This window comes from Syngnathoides biaculeatus, chromosome 13 (genome assembly GCF_019802595.1).
Source record: "Syngnathoides biaculeatus isolate LvHL_M chromosome 13, ASM1980259v1, whole genome shotgun sequence".
Lineage (NCBI taxonomy): Eukaryota > Metazoa > Chordata > Actinopteri > Syngnathiformes > Syngnathidae > Syngnathoides > Syngnathoides biaculeatus.
In genome coordinates, this window is record NC_084652.1 from 5,179,686 (window position 1) to 5,200,406 (window position 20,721).

At 41.7% G+C, this 20,721-nt stretch overlaps 2 protein-coding genes across 4 annotated transcripts in view; one reads left to right on the top strand and one right to left on the bottom strand.

Moving 5' to 3' along the window:
• atp6v1h (ATPase H+ transporting V1 subunit H) overlaps positions 1-20,721 on the top strand; it is a 44,933-nt gene that overhangs the window by 1,817 nt on the left and 22,395 nt on the right. For both annotated transcript variants that reach the window (XM_061838651.1, XM_061838652.1), the window contains exons 3-9: positions 5,940-6,165; positions 7,311-7,373; positions 7,506-7,611; positions 7,695-7,840; positions 8,448-8,497; positions 17,778-17,864; positions 19,719-19,855. In XM_061838651.1, coding sequence (XP_061694635.1) covers positions 19,752-19,855 — 104 coding nt within the window. In that variant the 5' untranslated portion in view covers positions 5,940-6,165; positions 7,311-7,373; positions 7,506-7,611; ... (2 more) ...; positions 17,778-17,864; positions 19,719-19,751. The remainder of the gene's footprint in view (positions 1-5,939; positions 6,166-7,310; positions 7,374-7,505; positions 7,612-7,694; positions 7,841-8,447; positions 8,498-17,777; positions 17,865-19,718; positions 19,856-20,721) is intronic.
• On the bottom strand, positions 1,857-17,651 carry rgs20 (regulator of G protein signaling 20). Of its 2 annotated transcripts, none has more exons than XM_061838656.1 (5): positions 17,208-17,651; positions 5,972-6,138; positions 4,710-4,784; positions 4,401-4,635; positions 1,857-2,680 (listed from the first exon to the last, which is right to left on the bottom strand). In XM_061838656.1, exons 1-5 carry the CDS (start codon positions 17,394-17,396, stop codon positions 2,492-2,494), a joined length of 855 nt encoding a protein of 284 aa, XP_061694640.1. In that variant the 5' UTR covers positions 17,397-17,651; the 3' UTR covers positions 1,857-2,491. The 2 variants fall into 2 exon arrangements, with proteins under 2 accessions (XP_061694640.1, XP_061694641.1); XM_061838657.1 differs by lacking the exon at positions 17,208-17,651 and adding an exon at positions 8,926-9,025.

A 20,721-nucleotide genomic window follows, 5' to 3' on the forward strand; every position in this document is an offset into this window, starting at 1 on the left:
AATCAAAATGCCCACAAGTCATCATCATGTTCTTTGCGAGTAGCATGAAACAAAAAAAAAAGGAAAACCATATACTGTAAACATTCACATTATGTTTTATTTTAAAAATCTCTTTTTTTCCTCAGTAAACAGCGCAAAAATGAACACATTTCATATATCATAACCAGAAGAAGGAAACTATAATAGGCATCGTGCCAAAACCGCAGTTTTGGCGCTTTTGAGGTCGATCTGCACTCATCAAAGACGTCGATCAACCACCCGGTCCCCCCCCACCCCAACATTCTGCTCGGCAGCATCACAAAAATCACATCAAATTCAGCCAACGTGAGGGAGGGACACATATTTCCGGTCAGCTGGCTGTTGTGCTCGGGTCCCAAAAAAAAAGCACCTTTATGGCAATAGTTTGCCCGTGAGAAAGATGTCGTCCAAACGGAATGTCAAGGCACTTCCCCTCCCCCATCCGCCCCTCCCACCCACCCCCATTTGAGGATCTCGTCTTCTTGAGCGACACAGTCGTGAGGCAACAAAACTGAAAAGGGAACACAAAAACGGATCGGACGCTTGGCAACTCCAATCGTAGTGACGGCACGTACGACGGTGGCGACGTTTTGATTTCAAATCCATCCGTTCGCCTACAAGCTAACGCCTTCAAAATACCACACCAACATCATCTGATCGGGTAACCAGTCGTTCGATTCGAAATGTTGCCAGCAGACAATTTGAGGCACAAAAAAATATATATGGCCATACATTGTTTTTTTTTTTTTTTTTTTTTTTTTGGGGGGGGGTCCCCAAAACAACAAAAGCAAGTTTACTTATTGTTTTGGATGAATAGTACAACTCGCAAAAGTTGTAATTGGACACGTGAATTGTCTGTAAGCAAAATTAATTAAAGCAGTAGTTTCACATTTCAGGAAGAAACAAAAAGCATGTACCTACAGTTCCACTTCCTCCCTGAAAAACATCCATCCAGCCATTGTCAGTACCACTTATCCCGGTTCGGATCGCGGGGCGCTGGAGCCTATTCTAGTTCACTTGGCGTGAAAGGCGGACTACACCCTGGACTGGTCGCCAGTCAGTCGCGGGGCAACCATTCGCACTCACATTCACGTCAACACTGAGTGGGAACAGAAACCACGTTGCCCACACATAATATAACTTCTTTTTTTTTTGAAACAGATTTGGATGCCTAAAAAAAAAAATCTTTGTTTACATATTTATTTTAATAAATGTGGCATTGTAAGAGTTGACATTTAACAAAGTTATATTTTCACTGTCCTACAAACCAGCACACATTGCCACATTTTGCACGTAGAATTAATGTGGGAAAACAGCTAAAATAAATTTCTTTCTCTTCTATGAAAAGCTTTTAGCTTTAGTCAAAAATGTATTTTTCATATGTATTATTTTTAAACATTTGTTTTATTTTTTCTATCCCATAAAGTCTTTGTAGTTTTTTTTATGCATTATTGGAATTTTTTTAAAGCAAAAAACCAAGGTCGGGGGGAAGTGTTTTGGAAGTTTTGTGCTTTTTGTTGACACTAATTAGGATTATAATAACTAGTAATTATCTTTTTTGACTCTATTGGCATGCAATTAAAAAAAAAACTTCCTTAAATGTTAAATCATCTCTACTACATCTTTAAATTTAAATATGTGAGAGCCAATAGAAATATTTCCTCTACAGTTATTTAGCAAAATATTTTTTTATAAACTCATGAATAAGGAACATAACATTTTATATAAATGAGTAAATAAAAAATTAATTTATTCTAAATTTCTCAAGTTAATATAATTTTCATTGAATTAAATACTTTTTTCCTGGTAAACCACAAAATGAGCATGGGTGACGAAAATAATTATGGGTTGGGCGGGGGGGGGGGTGATTGAAATTGCTCACATCACACAAAAGGAGTTGCCAAGTCACGCATACCCAAGAGTGAGGTTAGGTTGTAAAAAAATAGAAATACAAAAACAAGGTGAAACCAAGGTCAAAGGCTGCCCACAAAGCCGAGCGAGCTCGTAGCTTTTGCCTTTGAATTTTGACTATGATCACTCAGTTCAATATCTCCACGTAAAATACCCACAATTCCAATTGTTCTATTTACAAACTCACAATATATGTAGTCTAAAGTAGCAATCCTTTACTCCTCCCCGTCCCTTGAGAAAAACCAATTTAAAAAAAGAAAAGTCAACTAAAATAGATTATTTCTATGAAAAGAGGGAGGAGTCAAAGTACGAGAAGTTCCTTTGGAGTGTCGTGTTGCTATGTCGTAGTGTTCGCAGTACTTGTGATGTGGAGCCCTCGCGAGATGCTGAGACCTGAGCGTCTGCTGCTGAGAATTCCCAGAGTATTGCGGCGGCCCGCTTGGTCGGTGTAAATCCTGCACTGGACACAAGAGAGGGGAGACAAAAAAAAAAAGAAAAATACCCCCCCCCCCCAAAAAAAAAATGGATCACAGGTCTTGGGGTTTTTTTTTTTTGTTTGTTTTTAAGATTCGGGCGACTGTTCGGACAGAGCGTTGAGCAGGTTTTTGTAGGACGGGGAGTTCATGTAGCGCGGGTACGAGTCTCTTTGCATGAGCGTGTAGATCTGTAGCTGGGCGTCGTCGAACGTGTGCAACGTGGGCTCCTGCATGTTCCGGTTGATGGACTCGCGCACCCGCGAGTCTAGGCTCACCTGAGCGGGACGACAATAAAACAAGTCTTAGGGAAAAACAACCCAAAAATAATATCTCAGGGTGGAAAAATGTAAATGTGGTCAATAAAATATGATTAATGTGCCGCAATAGAACGATTCAATTAGTTGGCTAGTTGTGATTAGGTAAATATGGTAAGTGGATAGGATACATTAGAACGCTTTTCTGAGCCGCCTATCCTCACGAGGGTCACGGGAGCGCTGGAGCCGATCCCAGGAGTACACCCTGAACTGGTTGCCAGCCAATCGCAGTAAATGGGTAATATAAAAAGGATATAAAACAAACAAAAAGATACAGTTGACGGATAGGATGCCATAAAGTTGGTCATGATGGCGTATGAGTAATATTTGTGATGAACAGAATGAAACAGCTCATTGATACCGTACAATTTTGTGTTTATGTATGTACGGAAAGATAGAATTTAAAAGGTATGTTATCAGAGACAAAAGATGGAAATGATGCCTTTGACCATTTTGAGATACAATTTGATAGATGCGCTATGAATTATACCAGGGGTGTCAAACTTATTTTTGTCGTGGGCCACAGTGTAGTTCCGGTTTCCCTCAGAGGGCTGTTATGCCGAAACCAAAAAAAACTTTAATCGCCTCGTCATATTTACACATGAAATTTCTGAACTAGTACGACTACTTCGGTAAGCCAAAAATGCTTGCAATATCTCCATGTTATTATTTACGATATTACCATTTGAAATGTTTGTACGGATTTGAAAAAGAATCATGGGAGTTGACACACGTGATTTGCCTTCGCGGGCCACATAAAATCATGGGGCGGGCCGGACCTGGCCCCCGGGCCTTGAGTTTAACACCTGTGATTTATACAATAAAATACTAAAAATGGATTGAAATGATAGAATACGGTGACACGGTGGATCAGCTGGTAAAGCGTTGACCTCACAGTTCTGAGGACCCGGGTTCGATCCCAGCCCCGCCTTTGTGGAGTTTGCATGTTCTCCCCGTGCCTGCGTGGGTTTTCTCCGGGCACTCCGGTTTCCTCCCACATCCCAAAACATGCAAGATTAATTGGACACTCTAAATTGCCCCTAGGTGTGATTGTGAGTGCGGCCGTTTGTCTGGATGTGCCTTGCGATTGGCTGGCAACCAGTTCAGGGTGTACCCCACCTCCTGCCCGTTGACGGCTGGGATAGGCTCCGGCACTCCCCGTGACCCTTGTGAGAATAAGCGGGAAAGAAAATTGAGGGATGGATGGTACAATACTACTACGTCAAGATATCGGACTGAAGTGAATGTAGGGCTGCACGTTATTGGGGAAGAAATGACCTTTAAACCTGCGCTATATGATGTATTGTATTCTGATGTGAAAAGTACAGGATAACATACTTCCGACCAGGACACATTTCTCTTTGTCCCTATGTCGTTTGGGCGGTTTATCGTATTTTCAGTTAAAAGATGTGCAAAGAAGTGTACCGAGTCATTTGTGTTTTTTCATTTTACATTTGTTTCACTTCATATTAAGATCCTGCAATGTGACAGTAGATGATTGATTGCTTTAAAAGACGGAGTGCTAAATTATATTAGAGATTTCAATTTGAGGTCTTGTTTTGTGTCCCTGTCTGTCGTGGCGCTATGAATGTAGCTATGAGGTCAGGAACCTGGTCACGTAGCTACGGTACGACCAATACGATAGAGTGAGTAGGTACTGTATTTGGGCAGATCGGTAGACCTCTTTCGGAGAGAGGATGGAGATGTAATCCTCGTAGATGATGCGAGCCTTCTCCTCCACGGAGCCCTTGTTGCTCTCCTTGGCGAACTCTTGGCAGGCGAGCCAGAAGAGCATGTTCTCCTCGCTGAACTCGGTGCGCAGGAACTGGCGGAAGGAGTTGCGTCCGGCCGGGCAGCTCATGAGCTTGTCGAAGGACTGGGCCCACGAGCACACCTCCTCCAGGGTGGGCTTGGGGCTGCGACAAAAAAAACCCATCACGTTTGGACGCCACGGCGACAGGTGACATACGACGGCGCGACTTCCACCTACCAGTCTTCACAGTCCGCGGCCCCTTCTTTGACGTCGTACGATGCCTTCCGGTTCCTCTCATCTCTGTCCTCGTTCCTAAGAACAACAGACATGTAAGTAGTAAGCACGACCCCAAGGCCAATAATTATTACAGTAGAGCCTTGATTCTCAAAGTCCCTGTTTTCAAACTAAAATTTTTTTGCTTCTGTTTTCGAAAGAAAATCGGTACGTAACGCGCGCGGCACAATCGGCGCACTTTTCTTATTCTGTCTAACTCTGGTTCTGTACACAGACGTGTCCCGGTAGTGACTGTTGTTTTTCTACCGTATTAACCCCCAGTCGTGGCTCCAAAAAAGGCAAGTTGCTTCCTTAAAGTTATTCTGCACTTTTGTTAATAAAAAAAAAAGTTTACAGGGCAGAGGGCCGAGTTGCTACAGATACGGAAATGCACTCCCAGCCTGGTGTACTTTACTACTAAAATATATATTTTATGCAAAAAATAAATATATTTCTTCAATTATTTTACTATATAAATTATTTGAACTAAACGTGTATTTCTACTATGCAGTTTATCATCAGGAAAAGCTAAAAAAAATGCTTTAAAAAGTTGCTACAGATACGGCAATGCACTCCCAGCCTAGTGTACTCTACTACTAAAGTATATATTTTAAGCAAAAAATAAATATATTTCTTCAATTATTTTACTATCTAAAGTATTTGAACTAAACATGTATTTCTACTATATCTTCTTTATCATCAGGAAAAGCTAATAAAAAATGCTTTAAAAAGCTGAATTTTTTAGGCTCGGAACACATTATTTCTTTTTCCATTCATTCTAATGGGAAACATGGATTCGGTTTTCGAACAAATCACTTCTCGAAACGTTTTCTGGAAGGGATTGTGGTCGAGAAACGAGGCATCACTGTATTTAGTGGGAATGTGTTATGGAAAATTTGAAGCACACAGTGGATTATTGATGAACATGTCTCCCTTTTTAATTTCTGTATTTTCTCAGAATAGAGTTGGTATTTTTTCTCCCAGTATCTGTTAGCTGGCTCGCTACGAAGTTTGTAATTCTGTCATACTTAGGCTGTGAGCGTAGATCAGTAAAGCCACGAATACCGATAAAAGAGCTCTTTAAAAATGGCAATCGGTTACATCTCGCTTGCTCACAGAAGTACGGTGGCCCCAGAAGGTGAAAAAGGCAAACCACACCTCACGAGGACTCTCATGTTTTGTTTGTTTTTCCAGATTTTCACCGACACGGGTATTCAGGAACCTACCAAGAGCAGCTACAGCAGCAGCACCAGCAGAAGCAACAAGCGTTGGACCCCCGTGGGTTGGCCTGGCCCGGCTGGCCCTGGTGGGCCGGTGCGGTCCCCCCCGCTGCCGACTCCTGCTGCACCGACATCTGCCTCTTTCGCATCTCCATCGGCTCTGATCCCATGGGCTGTGGGAGAGGGAAATGAGCATAGTGGTACACTTTGTAGCAAGCGCAATTATTGACTCGCTATATTTTTTTTACTTTTGGCTCACGTTGCAAATGATTTGGCGGATGGAGACGAGAAAAGAAGCTGCAGGGCTTTTCACTTGCGCTCAAACACCCAGCAAAAAAAAAAAAAAAGTCTATATTGTGCAAATAATATGTAACTAAAGTAGTTGTGTTCTATATTTTTTTATTTTAAAATATATTTAATCCCCAACACTAAAAAGAGAATCGAAAATAGATATGTGAATAAATTATTGGGTCTATTTACACATTTTTTACTTAATTTATCCCAGAGAGTAAAATATGCTGCATTAAATTATATATTATGATATATTAGGCAGCACGGTGGTGCACCTGATTAGAGCGTTGGCCTCACAGTCCTGAGGTCCAGGGTTCAAATTCCGGCCCTGCCTGTGTGAAGTTTGCGTGCGTTTTCTCCAGGCAAGCCGCTTTCCTCCCACATCCCCAAAAAACATGAATTCATTGGAGACTCTAAATTGCCCCAAGGTGCGATTGCGAGTGCGTTTGTTGTCTATCTCTATGTGCCCTGCGATTGGCTGGCAACCAGTTCAGGGTGTACACCGCCTCCTGCTTGGATTGGCTCCTGCACTCCCGCGACCCTCATGAGAATAAACGGCTCAGGAAATAGACGGATGGATATATTATTTATTTTCTACATAGCTTTGTGTTGAGAAAATCGGCTTATCTTGCTAACAAGCAATGCAAAATGCCATAGATGGGCTAATGAAAAACGCCAGTGTCATATCATTATAACCCTTTTAGCAATAATTATTTGAAGAAACTGGAGCAACATATGTATAGCAACAACACAGACAGAAAAAAAAACATTTATGAGTCAAACTTGTATCTCAAGGCACCACAATATACTGTAAAAAATCTAAAGCAGAAGTCAAAGTCAGACTATTGCCCAGGGGGCAATTGTAGCCCACCATCTTATTTTTAGGGATGGGGGGGTGCCCTGGAGGCAACAGATACTAAACAAAATTTACATTTCATCCAGTCGACAATTCTATTTGAAAACCAACACAAAAGTGTGGGTGTTCAACAAGTGGGGGGTTATGACGCCCTACATCAGCCGTAGTTGCTCCCCTGACAACAATTTCTTTCTTTAGATGTGCAAAGATGCCACGATACCACGACGACAACTGTAACAACATTTCTCCTCGTAGCGCCAGGTGAATAATTCACTTCCAGAGCCAAAAGTGGTTTCCTCCACTTGCTTTCACGTATCACGCGAAAACTGCTTTAAATATTGACAACTGAATGTTTTTTTGATTTTTTTTCCATTTGTTTGTTCAAAAAAACAGGCGCCGCGGTGGATCAGCTGGTAAAACGTTGGCCTCACAGTTCTGAGGACCTGGGTCCGATCCTGGCCCCGCCTGTGTGGAGTTTGCGTGTTCTCCCCGTGCCTGTGTGGGTTTCCTCCAGGCACTCCGGTTTCCTCCCACATCCCAAAAACACGCAACATTCATTGGACTCTCTAAAATTGCCCATAGGTGTGATTGTGAGTGCGGCTGTTTGTCTCGATGTATCCTGCGATTGGCCTCCTGCCCGTTGACAGCTGAGATAGGCTCCAGCACTCCCTGCAACCCTCGTGAGGATAAGCGACAAAAGAAAATCGATGGCTGGATGTTCAAAAACGGTAAATTCTTTCAAAATGACACTGCAGAAAATCCACAAGCACACCGATCACGATTCAGTTACTGGTTTGGTCCGCAATGTCAGAAAATGTCGATTATTCTTTTCCAAAGTAAAAACGGAGTCTTATTTTGATTAAACACAAAAGATAATCGCAGTTTTCGTTGAAGACTTTTGAAATCTGAGCGTATTTATTGTTGAGAAGCTGAAATTCTGAAAAGTTGCACAATTTTAAATTGAAACAAAGTCCTGAAACAACTGATGATCAATCTTGATGTCGATTTATCGATTCACCTGGATTACACCTCCAAGTGTAATTGCTTGATTTATTTTTATTTTTTTTCAGTTCAAGACCTTCAAATCCTTTTAATTTTTGTACATGTGCCCCGCTGAAGGAAAACTTTGGACACCCCTGATCTAAACTCACTATTATTACCTATGTAAGGACATGTAAAAAAAAAAAAAAAAGAAACAAATGCCTCATCGCTTCCTTGTAGGAATGACTAATATTTGTGATTTTACATGACCGGAATGTACAAACGCATGCATATTAAACATGAAAGACGATATTTCCGTTTTTTAAAAATTAATTAATTGATTTATTTTTGCAGATGCCTGCAGTGAAAGGCCCGAACGTCCCAACAAAAGGTGTCATCAGCAGGTCAGACACTAACAAATCCTGTCATATATTTATGTAACACACACACACACACACTACCTGACACAAGGGGGTGGGGTGAGGGTGCATCGCTAAATGATGGGAATACATGAATGTGTGCAGGGATGCAATGGATGCCACATTATTTCGTCTTTTCTCTTAAGAAAAAAAAAATTAAATGCACGCGTGCGCATCTTTAAATCCGACTGAATGGTGAAGAGGGGTGAAAAAGAGGAGAGGGGTCAGGTGGGATGGGGGGTAGGAGGTATCCACCGCACTGCACTGGTTTCATCATTGCAAGCATATGATTCTTCACTGTAATCGCAAATCGTCTAAAAAAAAAAAAAAGAGGGAGGAGGGGGGATTTAATACCCCATCCTCCACACTCCAATAAATTCATCATCCACACACGCGAAATGCTCCGTACTTACAATTCCACCATGTATGCACAGCGACAAGCGGTTAAAAGCAGATAATGTGGAGAAATGGGGGGAACGCTGCTCTTGATTACGTCCGATGGCAAAGCGCTTCTTCTTTTTTTGCCCCCCTTCCTCCTCCTCCTCCTCCTCCTCTTCCTCCTCCCCCTCCTCCTCACAGCCGAGTCGGTGCGCATGCGCACTCTCCGGACTCGTAGTAGCCCAGACCCCCAGTACGTTTTCTATGTGTGTGTGTGTGTGTGTGTACGACGAGGCACGCTGCCCCAATCAAAGATGGCGGCACCGCTCTCCAGTATTTGAAATGGGGATGAAGCTGAACATTTGCTGCTCACTGGAAATCATGAAATGTATTTTGTTGCATTAAAACAAAATACAAATAAACATGAACGAATTTCAATTTGAAAAAAGTAACAATAATATATTACTATTGTTGTTATTATTATTATTACTATTATATTAGAATCAGTCATGAATAATTGATTCCCTTACATAGTATATTTTTATATTTTTAGGAAAGCTGTGTGATATGAGGGCGGCACGGTGGCTCAGCTGGTAAAGCTTTGGCCTCACAGTTCTGAGGTCCTGGGTTCGATCCCGCCCCCCGCCTGTGTGGAGTTTCCGGGCACTCCGCTTTCCTCACACATTCCAAAAACATGCAACATTAATTGGACACTCCAAATTGCCCCAAGGTATGATTGTGAATGCGGCTGTTTGTCTCCATGTGCCCTGTGATTGGTTGGTGACCCCGCCTCCTGCCTGTTGACAGCTGGCATAGGCTCCAGCACTCCCTGCGACCCTCGTGAGGATAAGCGGATGGATAGATGTTTGCTATGACTTTTTTCAGAGCGCTACCGAGTACGATACTACTGGTACTTTTCCTAGCTAAAATTTGAATCCACGACATGCAGAACGTAATGCGTTCAAACCCGGAAAACGGGACAGATGACCTGTTAACAAGCATAACAAGAATTTATGATGTGAGATTTTTTGAAGGGGAATTTGCTATTTTCATTTTTTTCATGGCTGGTGTCTTCGAGCAAAAGTTAAATACATAAATATCGTTTAGTTATCCAAATGTAAGATGTGATCATGTGTAAACGTGAACAAAGCTTAAACATGGCAATTGTCATCATTGTCGACGTTTAAAGTCCCCACGGTTGCTTTGTCACGGCCGCCTTCACCATTCACCTGAACCGAGAGGAAGTGCTAAGACCCGTTTCCCCGAATGCGGAGGTCAGTTGCGCATTTACCGGATTAACATGACAGATAAATGTGAACAAAGCCCTTCCTTTATTTCTGACACACTTTATGGTTCAGATGTCAGATTACCACAGTGTAGCGCCAGCTACTGGCGAGGAGGACCTAATGTCGGTATTGGTGGGTGCTATCGGGAGCCTTCACAGGTCCCTAATACGTAGAAATAAACCTGGTAGCAATAATATGCTCACCCATCCCTACTTTTAATGTGTACACATTGACTGTGATTTAATTTTATTTTCACATTTCTTATTTCTCATTCTTGTAGAGGAAATTTTTAAATACAAACCGTTTTAAAAATTATTATCTCTTTAGAAACCATTCATTAGAATGTTATATGTATCTCATTTTTTTTAATCATCTAGAGGAAAAATAAAAATGTACTCTGTAATCAAAAACATTTATACAAGTGCCATTTGCATTCATATTTTTTACTACTCCAGGAAAAATAAAAACAGAAAAATAAATATAAACCAATGAACATATTTGATCACATTCCAACATATTTTAAGTATTTTTATTTTATTTTATTTGTGATGACTTTTTAAATTAACTTAAACAAGCAACTCAATTATATTGTACTATGGCTTTTTTTAATGTTTTATCAATCCAATAGAGCACAAAATTAAAATACACATGAATAATCCCATACATTTTCAAAAGCATTGAATTGAATGCAAAAATATGAATCTAAAAATCATTATTATATTTCTATGTATAGTATTAAAATAAACATATTGCTATATTAACTCTAAAAATATTATTCAAATTGATAACATGCTCCAAACAATATACATGTGAAAAGTACTTTTATACAGTATTTCTATATTTTTATTGCGCTAAATGTAAGATTTATCTATCTATCTATGTATACATATAATTTTTTTTTCGTGCATACGTTTGTTACCTTCAATGAAAACCTTTTATGGCCAAGATGATGCTTTTGACAACACTGCCACCCAAAGGAAACTGGAAGTACAGCAAGGACGTCTTCCCTTACAGTACTCTGGAATAACATTTTATAATGTCCATCCATCCATCCGTTATCTGAGCCGTTCATCCTCACAAGGGTCGACAAAGTGCTGGAGCCTATCCCAGGTATCTTCAGACAGGAGGCGGGGTACACCCTGAACTGGTTGCCGGCCAATCACAGGGCACATAGAAACAAACAAGCGTTTATGTCTGGAAAATCCCACAGGTGAACTGGCTAGTTGGGAACAGGTGGGTGACATGATTGGATATAAAATAAGATTCCATGAATTGCTCAGTTTTTCACAGGCAAGCAGCGAGGTTCACCTCTTTGCGAACAACTGGATGAGAAAATAGCTGTACAGTTTAAGGAAAATGTTCCTCAACATAGAATTGAAATGAATTTAGGGATTTCATCATCTACGGTCCATAATATCATTAAAAATTTCAGAGAATCTGGAGAAATCACTGCACGGAAGTTGTAAAGGCCCAACCAACATTGAATGGCCGTGACCTTCAATCCCTCAGGCGGCACTGCGTCAAAAACCGACATCAATGTGTAAAAGATATCACCATGTGCGCTCTTCAGAAAAACAGTCAATAAATAGAATTCCGCATTACATTCGTAAGGGCAAGTTAAAACTCTACTATGCAAAGCAAAAGCCATTCATCAACAACATCTTCAAACCCCGCATGCTTCTGTGTGTCAAAGCTCATCTAAGATGGACTGATGCAAAGAAGAAAAGTCTTCTGTGGTCTGACAAGTCCACATTTCAAGCTGTTTTTAGAACTTGTAGACTTTGTGTACTTCAGGCTAACGAGTAAAAGAACCATCCCGACTGTTATGGACGCAAAGTTCAAAAGCCAGCATCTGTGATGGTGCCAATGGCATGGGTAACAAGCACATCTGTGAAGGCACCATTACTGCTGAAAGATACGTATAGGTTTTGGAGAAGCATATGCTGCCATCAAAGCGTGCTTTTCATGGACACCCTGATTTATTTCAGCAAGATAATGCCGAACCTCATTCTGCATGTGTTATAACAAGTTGCCTTCATTGTAAAAATACTAGACCGGCCTGCTTACAGTCCAGAGCTCTGTCCCATTGAAAATATGTTGCCCATTATGAAGTGTAAAATATGACAACGGAGACCCCAGACTGTTGAACAGTTGAAGCTGTACATCGAGCAAGGATGGGACAGAATTCCACCAACAAAGTTTCAGCAATTACTGTAGTGTCCTCAGTTCCCAAACGTTTATTGAATTGTAGTTAAATTAAAAATTGATGTAACACAGCGGTAAACATGACCCTGTCCCAGCTTTTTTGGGAATGCATTGCAGCCATAAAATTTTAATTGAATGATTGTTTGCTAAAAACAATGTGAACATTAAATATAATGTCTGTGTAGTGAAATAAGAGTTGAACATGATTTTAGAATCATTGTATTCTCTTTGTATGTTTAACACAGCGTCCAATCTTCATGAGAATTGCGTTTGTACACAAACGGTCTGTCCACTACCGTTGCATTACAATAGCAGCTAATTTTAGCTGCATGAGATGTTTTGCGCTACACAAACACCAGATGGCACTCAACAGCTGCGCTCTTTCCTTTCTTTTTTCTTTTACACAGAGAATATCTCAAATAATAGACCGTACTCTAGTTTGGAACATACATCAAGACGGAACAGCGCCGTGTTGACCATATTGCCGCTATTGTAAAAACCGAAAAGTCCATTCTGCACCAGATGCAATCGCTGCATCTGGGCCCCCAGGGAAATGAAAATGTGACCTGCTCAACAACACTTCATTTAACACCTTAACCAACACAGCGCTGACCCACAAAATGGCCACGTGACCATGAACCATATCCTCTCCCTTGTGTGCGTGTGTGTGTGTTGAGCGGATTTGGGTCCGAGCGTAGAATAATGAAAACCTGAGGCGTGCGATTAAAGTGGGATTGCCGAGGTTTGTGGGGGGCTTACAGTAGAAAGACGACGGATTCGAAAGAGCGAAGGTGGTTTTCATTTATTTATTTATCTTATTTTTTTTGTTTATTTATTTTTGAAGGCCGTACATTGGTTGAGTGGGTCCCATTGTCAGCTCACGGCGAGAAGGTCACAGGATTTTAATCGGTCTGAACTGGTCTCGGCGTAAACAGGAGTTCGACACAAAAGTATTAGAAAGCCGAATAAAGCTAAAATAAAATAAAACTACTCAGCCGTGGTATACCGCCTCATTTTATATTAGTACTTCAACTTAATAGTGACACAATTTATGAATTTTCCAAGATATAAGCCGTTGCTCTGACTATTTTTGTCTTGGGCTGTGAGCGAAGATTTGAGTCACGAGCGCACAAAGATTTTGGGGTGGGGGGGTTGGCTAGAGCACATCATTGGCATGTCAGGGTGGAAAGATGATTTGAAATTCATTCGCGCGGGATGATGGAAAATCTGCGAGGAAATTGACGTCCACTCGTAAAGGTTTGTGAAAGTCAAAAGATGGCTACAAAGCACTTTTTTGTTCAATTAGACAAGGCTTTGGGTTGATTAAATGAGACTACTTCGTTCACTTCAACATAGTTCCTTGGTCACAAGATGGCAGTGAATGTTTAGCAAAGAACAGATGAGGACAAGGTACCATGGACGACTTCAAATACTTGGGTTCAACAATACAGAGCAATGGAGAGTTTGGTAAGGAAGTGAAGAAATGGGTCCAAGCGGGGTGGAACAATTGGTGGAAGGTGTCTGGTGTTCTATGTGACAGAAGAGTCTCCGCTAGGATGAAGGGCTATAAAGTCTATAAAACAGTGGTGAGGCTGGCCATGATGTACGGATTAGAGACGGTGGCAGTGAAGAAAAACATGAAGCAGAATTTAAGGTAGCAGAAATGAAGATTCTGAGGTTCTCGCTTGGAGTGAGCAGGTTGGATAGGATTAGAAATGAGCTCATCAAACTTGGATGTTTTGGACACAAGGTTAGAGAGAGCAGACTTCGATGGTTTGGACATGTCCAGAGGCGAGAGAGTGAGGAAATTGGTAGGCGGGTGGTAACGATGGATCTACCAAGGAAGAGAGAGCGAGAGGAAGACCAAAGAGAAGGTTGATGGATGTTGTGAGGGAGGACATGAGGACAGTGGGTGTTAGAGAGGAGGATGCACGAGATGAGGCTTAGATGGAAAAAGATGACACGCTGTGGCCACCCCTAACGGGACAAGCCGAAAGGAAAAGAAGAAGAAGATGAGTTGTCTTCCCCAGAAAAACGGGGATTCGGCAAATTTGCTAATGAAGATGAATTGTCCCCCCCAGAAAATCGGCGATTTGGCTAACGCCGTTCCATGAATATGCAGGACTTCACTTCATGACTTCAGCTAACAAATTTGCTAGTGTAGTATCTTAAAATCCATCAATATATGTAGTGATCAATCGATCAATCTGTCTGTCTGGAAGAAAGTAAACTCTTCAGGAAAAGGGCCCGTGTTTAGAGGTTTCAGTATACTCTATTTCCCGCTAAAGTGGCCAACGCAGTCCAGCGTTGTCGTTGGTTTGCGCGGCTGTACCTTTTGTTGTGGGAACGGCATCAGCTGGGAGCTATTTGGAGCCACAACACCGTACTTTTTTAAGCCAACTAAGCCTCCAATCAGACGTGATTTACTCGCCGCAAATAGACGTTTGACAGGAAGCTACACCGGCACGGCCAAGCCGCCGCCAAGCTACTGACGCGAACAGAACATCTGCAAAATATCGAAGTATCTAAATATGTTTGGATTTGCAGTGGACAACACAACAGCTCTAATGCAGGAGTAAAGGAATGAATTCTAGGTAGTAGATATGTACTATCTAGGTAGGTAGATGGGTAGATTGTTGGCAGGTGCTAAGATGGAGTGATTGTTTAGTAGCTGAATATGTTTATGATTTTTATGTGGGTATTAAGGTGTTATGTTCGTGGGTTTCTGGATGGATGGCTTGGTCAATAGGTAGTTGGGTCATTAGAGATTTGGTTGATGAGTAGCTAGCAAGGTATTTTGGATTCACTGCGGTGGCTGGTGAGATGAGTAGGCAGTGTGTACATGGGCAGTTAGAATGGTATATGTATACAGTTCCTCTGAAAAATCACTGTTTTTATTGCATTTTTTAATGGAACGACAATTGAGAAATGACACTTTGTGACAAGCAGTCTCCGAACAGCTTGTACTTGTATAACAATGCGATTTACGGTACCCTTAAAACAACACAGCCATAAATGTCTAACTGCTGGCAACAAAAGTGAGTACTCCTGTCAGAATTGTGCCAAAAGTGTTCATATTTTGCATGGCCACAATTATTTTCGAGCTCTGCCTTGAGGATCTCGGCCATGGATTTCACCAGATCATCGCAGATTGACCACTGAAATCCTCGTCCACTTCTCAATGATGACATCTCGGCGCCGTTGGATATTACATACCTTGAGCTCCTTCACCTTCTCTTCAAGGATGGCATACAATGCAAATATAATGGCCGTCAATTATCTGCAGATTTTCATTTTCCGCGCTCCGGCCCAGACCCTGTCCCCTGTGAAGAGTTCTGCCCTTTGGTCCTAGTTTTCAAAGGGATGGCATCATGCTTGGATAACGATAACAGAAACCTTAACACACCTGCGACCCAATCCCACCAGAGACCTTGTTGCCTTGATGAGACTGAGAAGGGAAAATTGCTCATTTTTATTCATGGCTGTATTCACTTTTGTTGTCTCTGGTTTGGACATTTATGTCTGAGTTATTGTGAGAGGACAGAAATTTTACACATACAAGCTGTACAAACATTTTGTTAATACTGTTAACACATATTTCAGTCTTAAAAATATAAACTCTTTTACATTGTTTATTAAACACTGCATTAAATATTTGTGCATAGTGCAGTTTATCCACTCCTTGGCCGAGCCTTCAAAAGAAGCATCTGACTCATCTCCAATCCGAAAAAGATCCATAGTATCCAGATCCATTTGGTGCATCGCTGTGGAACTCGTCATTGATGACTTGAAATATGTTTTTAATCCCAAGAGTTGGGCTTGCGCAGCGCAACCTCTCCCCCTCCATTCGGCTCCAATCCGTAGCATCTCTCGCGTCAGGTGGCAATCAAAACAACGTGAGCTCAAACTACGTAGAAATGACCGTAACGGGCACATTTTTCAAAAAAACGAGCATTTCAATTTTGTGCGCAATTTTTATCATTTTTTTAATGTCTCCATGACGCTCGTATTACATAGTTTGAGCTCATGTTGTTTTGATACCCACCTGAAGCCATTGAGGCGAGCTATCGTTGTTTCGGACTGCGGCGCAGCTTCCGGGTTGCCGGCATCATCGGCGCGAGCGATGACACATTTCTTTTAAAAGCATCTGCGCAACTAGCCGTTGTAGTCGACATTTTTTGTCCTGGTTTAAGTTAAAAAAAAACCTCACGGGCAGTTGTTTCTGATCTTTGGTGCAGTAGCAACAAACATGCTACGCTAACGATCGTAAAATTCAAGATTCCGGAGGAACTCTGAGAGCTCAGGTTGGGGGCGCACATTACTGTAATATATATAAATGTGTAACATAAGACATCGAATATCATATTGAAATGTACATTTTTTACCACGCTATGTACCTGTATACGATTATACAGTGTGATTTTTTTATTTTTTATTTTTCATCCATACCTATATATAATGCGCTCTATTAACTTTTTAAGAATATTTTTAGAAAAATGTCCGCATTATTTTCCAGAAATTACGGTACTGTGTGTAAGTAGATTGGTACGTGTACAGGTGCGTACGCTCATAAAGTGGGTATGTTGGTATTTGGGCATGTAGATGAGTAGGTGGGTAAGGTATGTGGGTACGTATTGTACATAGGTAGCTAGTGAGATAATTGGTAGGAAGGTCGGTAGGTGGGTGGGTAGGTAGGTAGGTCGGTAGGTAGACCGTTGCAAGGTCTATAGGTTGGTAGCAGGTTTGTTGGGGTTGTTGGTTGTAGATTGCGGCTGGTTCGCTATAGGTAAGTAGCTGGGTAGGTAGCTAGCGTCATGGGTGCGTACCTCAAGGCACACCATCTCCTGCTCGTCGCGGTCATGGTCATTGTAGCCGAGGGTACAGCCCACGCCGCGGCGGCACGCCCGCGTCAGCCTCTGCATCCGCTGCCACATGAGGGCGCGGTGGCGTCGGAACCCCCGCAGGGCCCACCTGGGCCTGACCTCCCACCCCTCAGCCCAGGTAGGGCGGGCCATTCCGCCACGGCGAGGCCCTGCCGCCGCTCAGCATCATGGGAAAGCTACGCTGCCCGTGCCCGTCTGCGGCTAAGATGCATCCTGGTGTGCATTGCGATGATGGAAGGGAGAATGAGTGATGAAGTGAAGAGTGTTTGGGAGGAAAAGGAAGGCCAGATGGGGATTAGGACAATGTTAGGTTCTTAGGACAGATTAACGTTGGAGGAAGATGGGTGACAGTCACGTGACACATGAAGATGTCACATGAGAACTCGATGAAAAGGTGTAGTAATATTCCCCAATAAAATGCATCTAATAATATCTGTTATTAATGAAATAAATTAAAACAACGACGGCAAATTCTATCGAGACATTTTGTTTTTTATTTGCATTTTTTTTCAGGAGATCCGCACGTGACTACTTGATTGTTCCCAGTCACATGATCCAGCCTGACGTCATCGCCGTCAGCTGAGCAAGGACGCTAGTCCGGTGCGTAATTCATCCTTGTCTTTTATTTAATACATACTCTGTTTCATTACTATTTTGCATCATTGCTATATGCTAGTTAGTTTTTGAGTCAAGTGAGTGAAGGCTTGTCATGTTAGCTTGGCACGAGGAAGTTAGGAAATAGTAGCATCCTGTGCCTGTTTTGCTAGCTGATTTGAGTTGTCGCTTCTGTTTGCAGTATTTAGCCATTTTGTGTAAATTTTGTAAATATATTACATCTTTTCGGGTTTCTGTAATAGCTGAAAGTACGTAGGCATGCATTGACACCGGGATGTCAGCTCTGTCACATAAATAGTGGACATAAAGCGTAACACGTCGTCGTCGTTTGTAACCCACGCTAACGTAATAATAAAGTCATAGTAATTACCGTATATGAATAAATTTATAGGCCGTAATTAAGTAAACGTTAAGTAAGGATTCAAAGATTTGCATGTGGTCATTGAGCAACTGATGCCTATTCATATGTAGCTTTTTTTTTTTTTTAAATCCATGTCCTCCTGTTAGCCACTGAACAATCACTACAGGCATCTTTTGTGCTAGTTAAAAACGATTTAAGTACTGTATTGCATTGACACCGTCTTCTGTCATTTTTTAATGGAAAAGAGATATTGTGAAATGAATTGAGGGGTTTCACACAGAAGTGGAGTTTTGCTGCCATCTCGTGTCATCTTGGTAACAAGGAGCTATGTTATGGTGACCTGAGGCACTTTTAGACAAAAGAAATATTTCGTCACAACCCGTTTGCATCTTTAGGCCATTTGTAAAATTTTTTGGGGTGGTTATCAATTCTGGGCTGCTGTAGTCCTGCACAACACAACATAATTAACAGTGTAGATTTTTTTGCCATGACGTGAGTTTACTCTGATCACTTGTTTAAAGTGAATCAGCCAGGGATGCTTATAGTTCGAACAGTAGCTGCTCACAGCCAGCATCAATTACAAAAAAGTCCTCCTCCCTTTCTGTACGGAAGTGGTACCCCACTCGTTTTTATGCCCTTAAGTTTAGAAGGCATAAATTGGAGGCAAACTTCCTATCTTGCTAAAACATGCCGTTATGTGCACATAACCAGTGACATGTCAAAAAAGGCCAAATTGGTCAGACTGTCAGTCAAGTGACAGCTATCACAGTGTGGATAATACCTCGACGTCTTTATTTTAATGTCATGCGAGACACCCACACTACCTTTGTAATTGACCAGTAGATCAAGTTGTCAAACCACCCTTGTATTTATTGTAGAAACTTCTGGAGTAATGCTCAACTTCTTAAGATTCTGTAGAGAAAGTTGTGAATCGATATTGGCAGTCGTGTAAATTCACAGAGGATTAGCTGGTAACAGAGTAAGTGCCCAACTAAAGATAAATCTTGGTTTACGTATATGTACCCGATTTTACAATTACTAGAATGACTAAGGGTGAATGACATGTAGGCTTGATTCATTGTGATTTCGATATCAGTGAAAATAATCCCAATGATTAGTGTTTGTCGGTTATTGCCAAACCACAGAATTGAGTTCCCATTTTTGTAAAAATTAATCTGCGTAAGTATATCTTAATCAAAAGCGGCTAATTGGAAAGTACTAATTGGTGTGTTCCCTCCCATGAAAGCAATTGTCAATGATCACGCAACAACATTTTTGGAAAACCGCAGCTAGGCACCAAAAAGTTGATTTTTGTCCATTATTTTTTTCTTTTTGTGTTTTCACTTACTCTGCACAGAAAGATGATTGTAATTTAAGATTAGTTAAATTAAACAGAAATATTTGTGAACTACTGTGGTCACGATTCCAGAATTAGCGGCAGTGGGCCTTCACGGGTTCTTCTTTGGTGTTCCATCCAGATTGTGTCCGCCCGAAATTCTGTCTCGAAGAAAATGGACATCCGCGGGGCCGTGGACGCCGCCGTCCCCACCAACATCATCGCCGCCAAGGCGGCGGAGGTTCGTGGGAATCCGGTCAACTGGCAGTCGTACCTGCAGTAAGTAATACACACCATCATCCCCTTGTTGAAGGGGAATATTGTAGACACGGTACAATAGTGAGAAACTGAGTCACAATCTTGAGGGGAATTTCCTCTTTGTTATTATTGGAGTTGCTGGGGTAAGTGGCTTAGACATGCCTAATAATGCCGCTATATTTGCATGTAGAGGTATGTATGTTATATCAGAATGTATGTTAAGGATCCCCAACTCAAACTGCCCCAAAGTCACAGTGACCTCGTTTTAAAAAAAAAAAAAAAAAAAAAAAAAAAAAATGCTTGCAACACCAGGTTCTGGAATTGACCCGACATTGGCTACACATGTCTATCATCAAGGATGCAAGAAAAAGTCACAAGGAACATGTCTCATATTGACCAGGAAGTTGGTCATTTTGGTTTTTAGGAAGCCATTTTGTGTGAATTCAAGCGTACGTTCTTTGACAAACTCTTATCAGGACACCGGGGCAAATGAGCCCCACAGAGGCCGATATCCTAAACGGATGGGTGGTTCTGAATAGCTAATTTTGTTCCCCTACATTTTCTAATGCGGCCAGAGGATGGCCTCACGGTTTTTGAGGATTCACCATGCAAAAATGGGGTTCAGGGAGCATCCCTTGTTCTTCATATTTTGTGCTGAAATGTTCGTAAAAGTGTAAATGACCGCTCTTCCCAGAGCAACTATATTAAAATCCGGTAGCACAGTAGATCAGCTGGTAAAGCGTTGGCCTCACAGTTCTGAGGACCGGGGTTCGATCCCGCCCCCACCTGTGTGGAGTTTGCATGATCTCCCCGTGCCTGCGTGGGTTTTCTCCGGGCACTCTGGTTTCCTCCCACATCCCAAAAACACACAACATTACTGGACACTC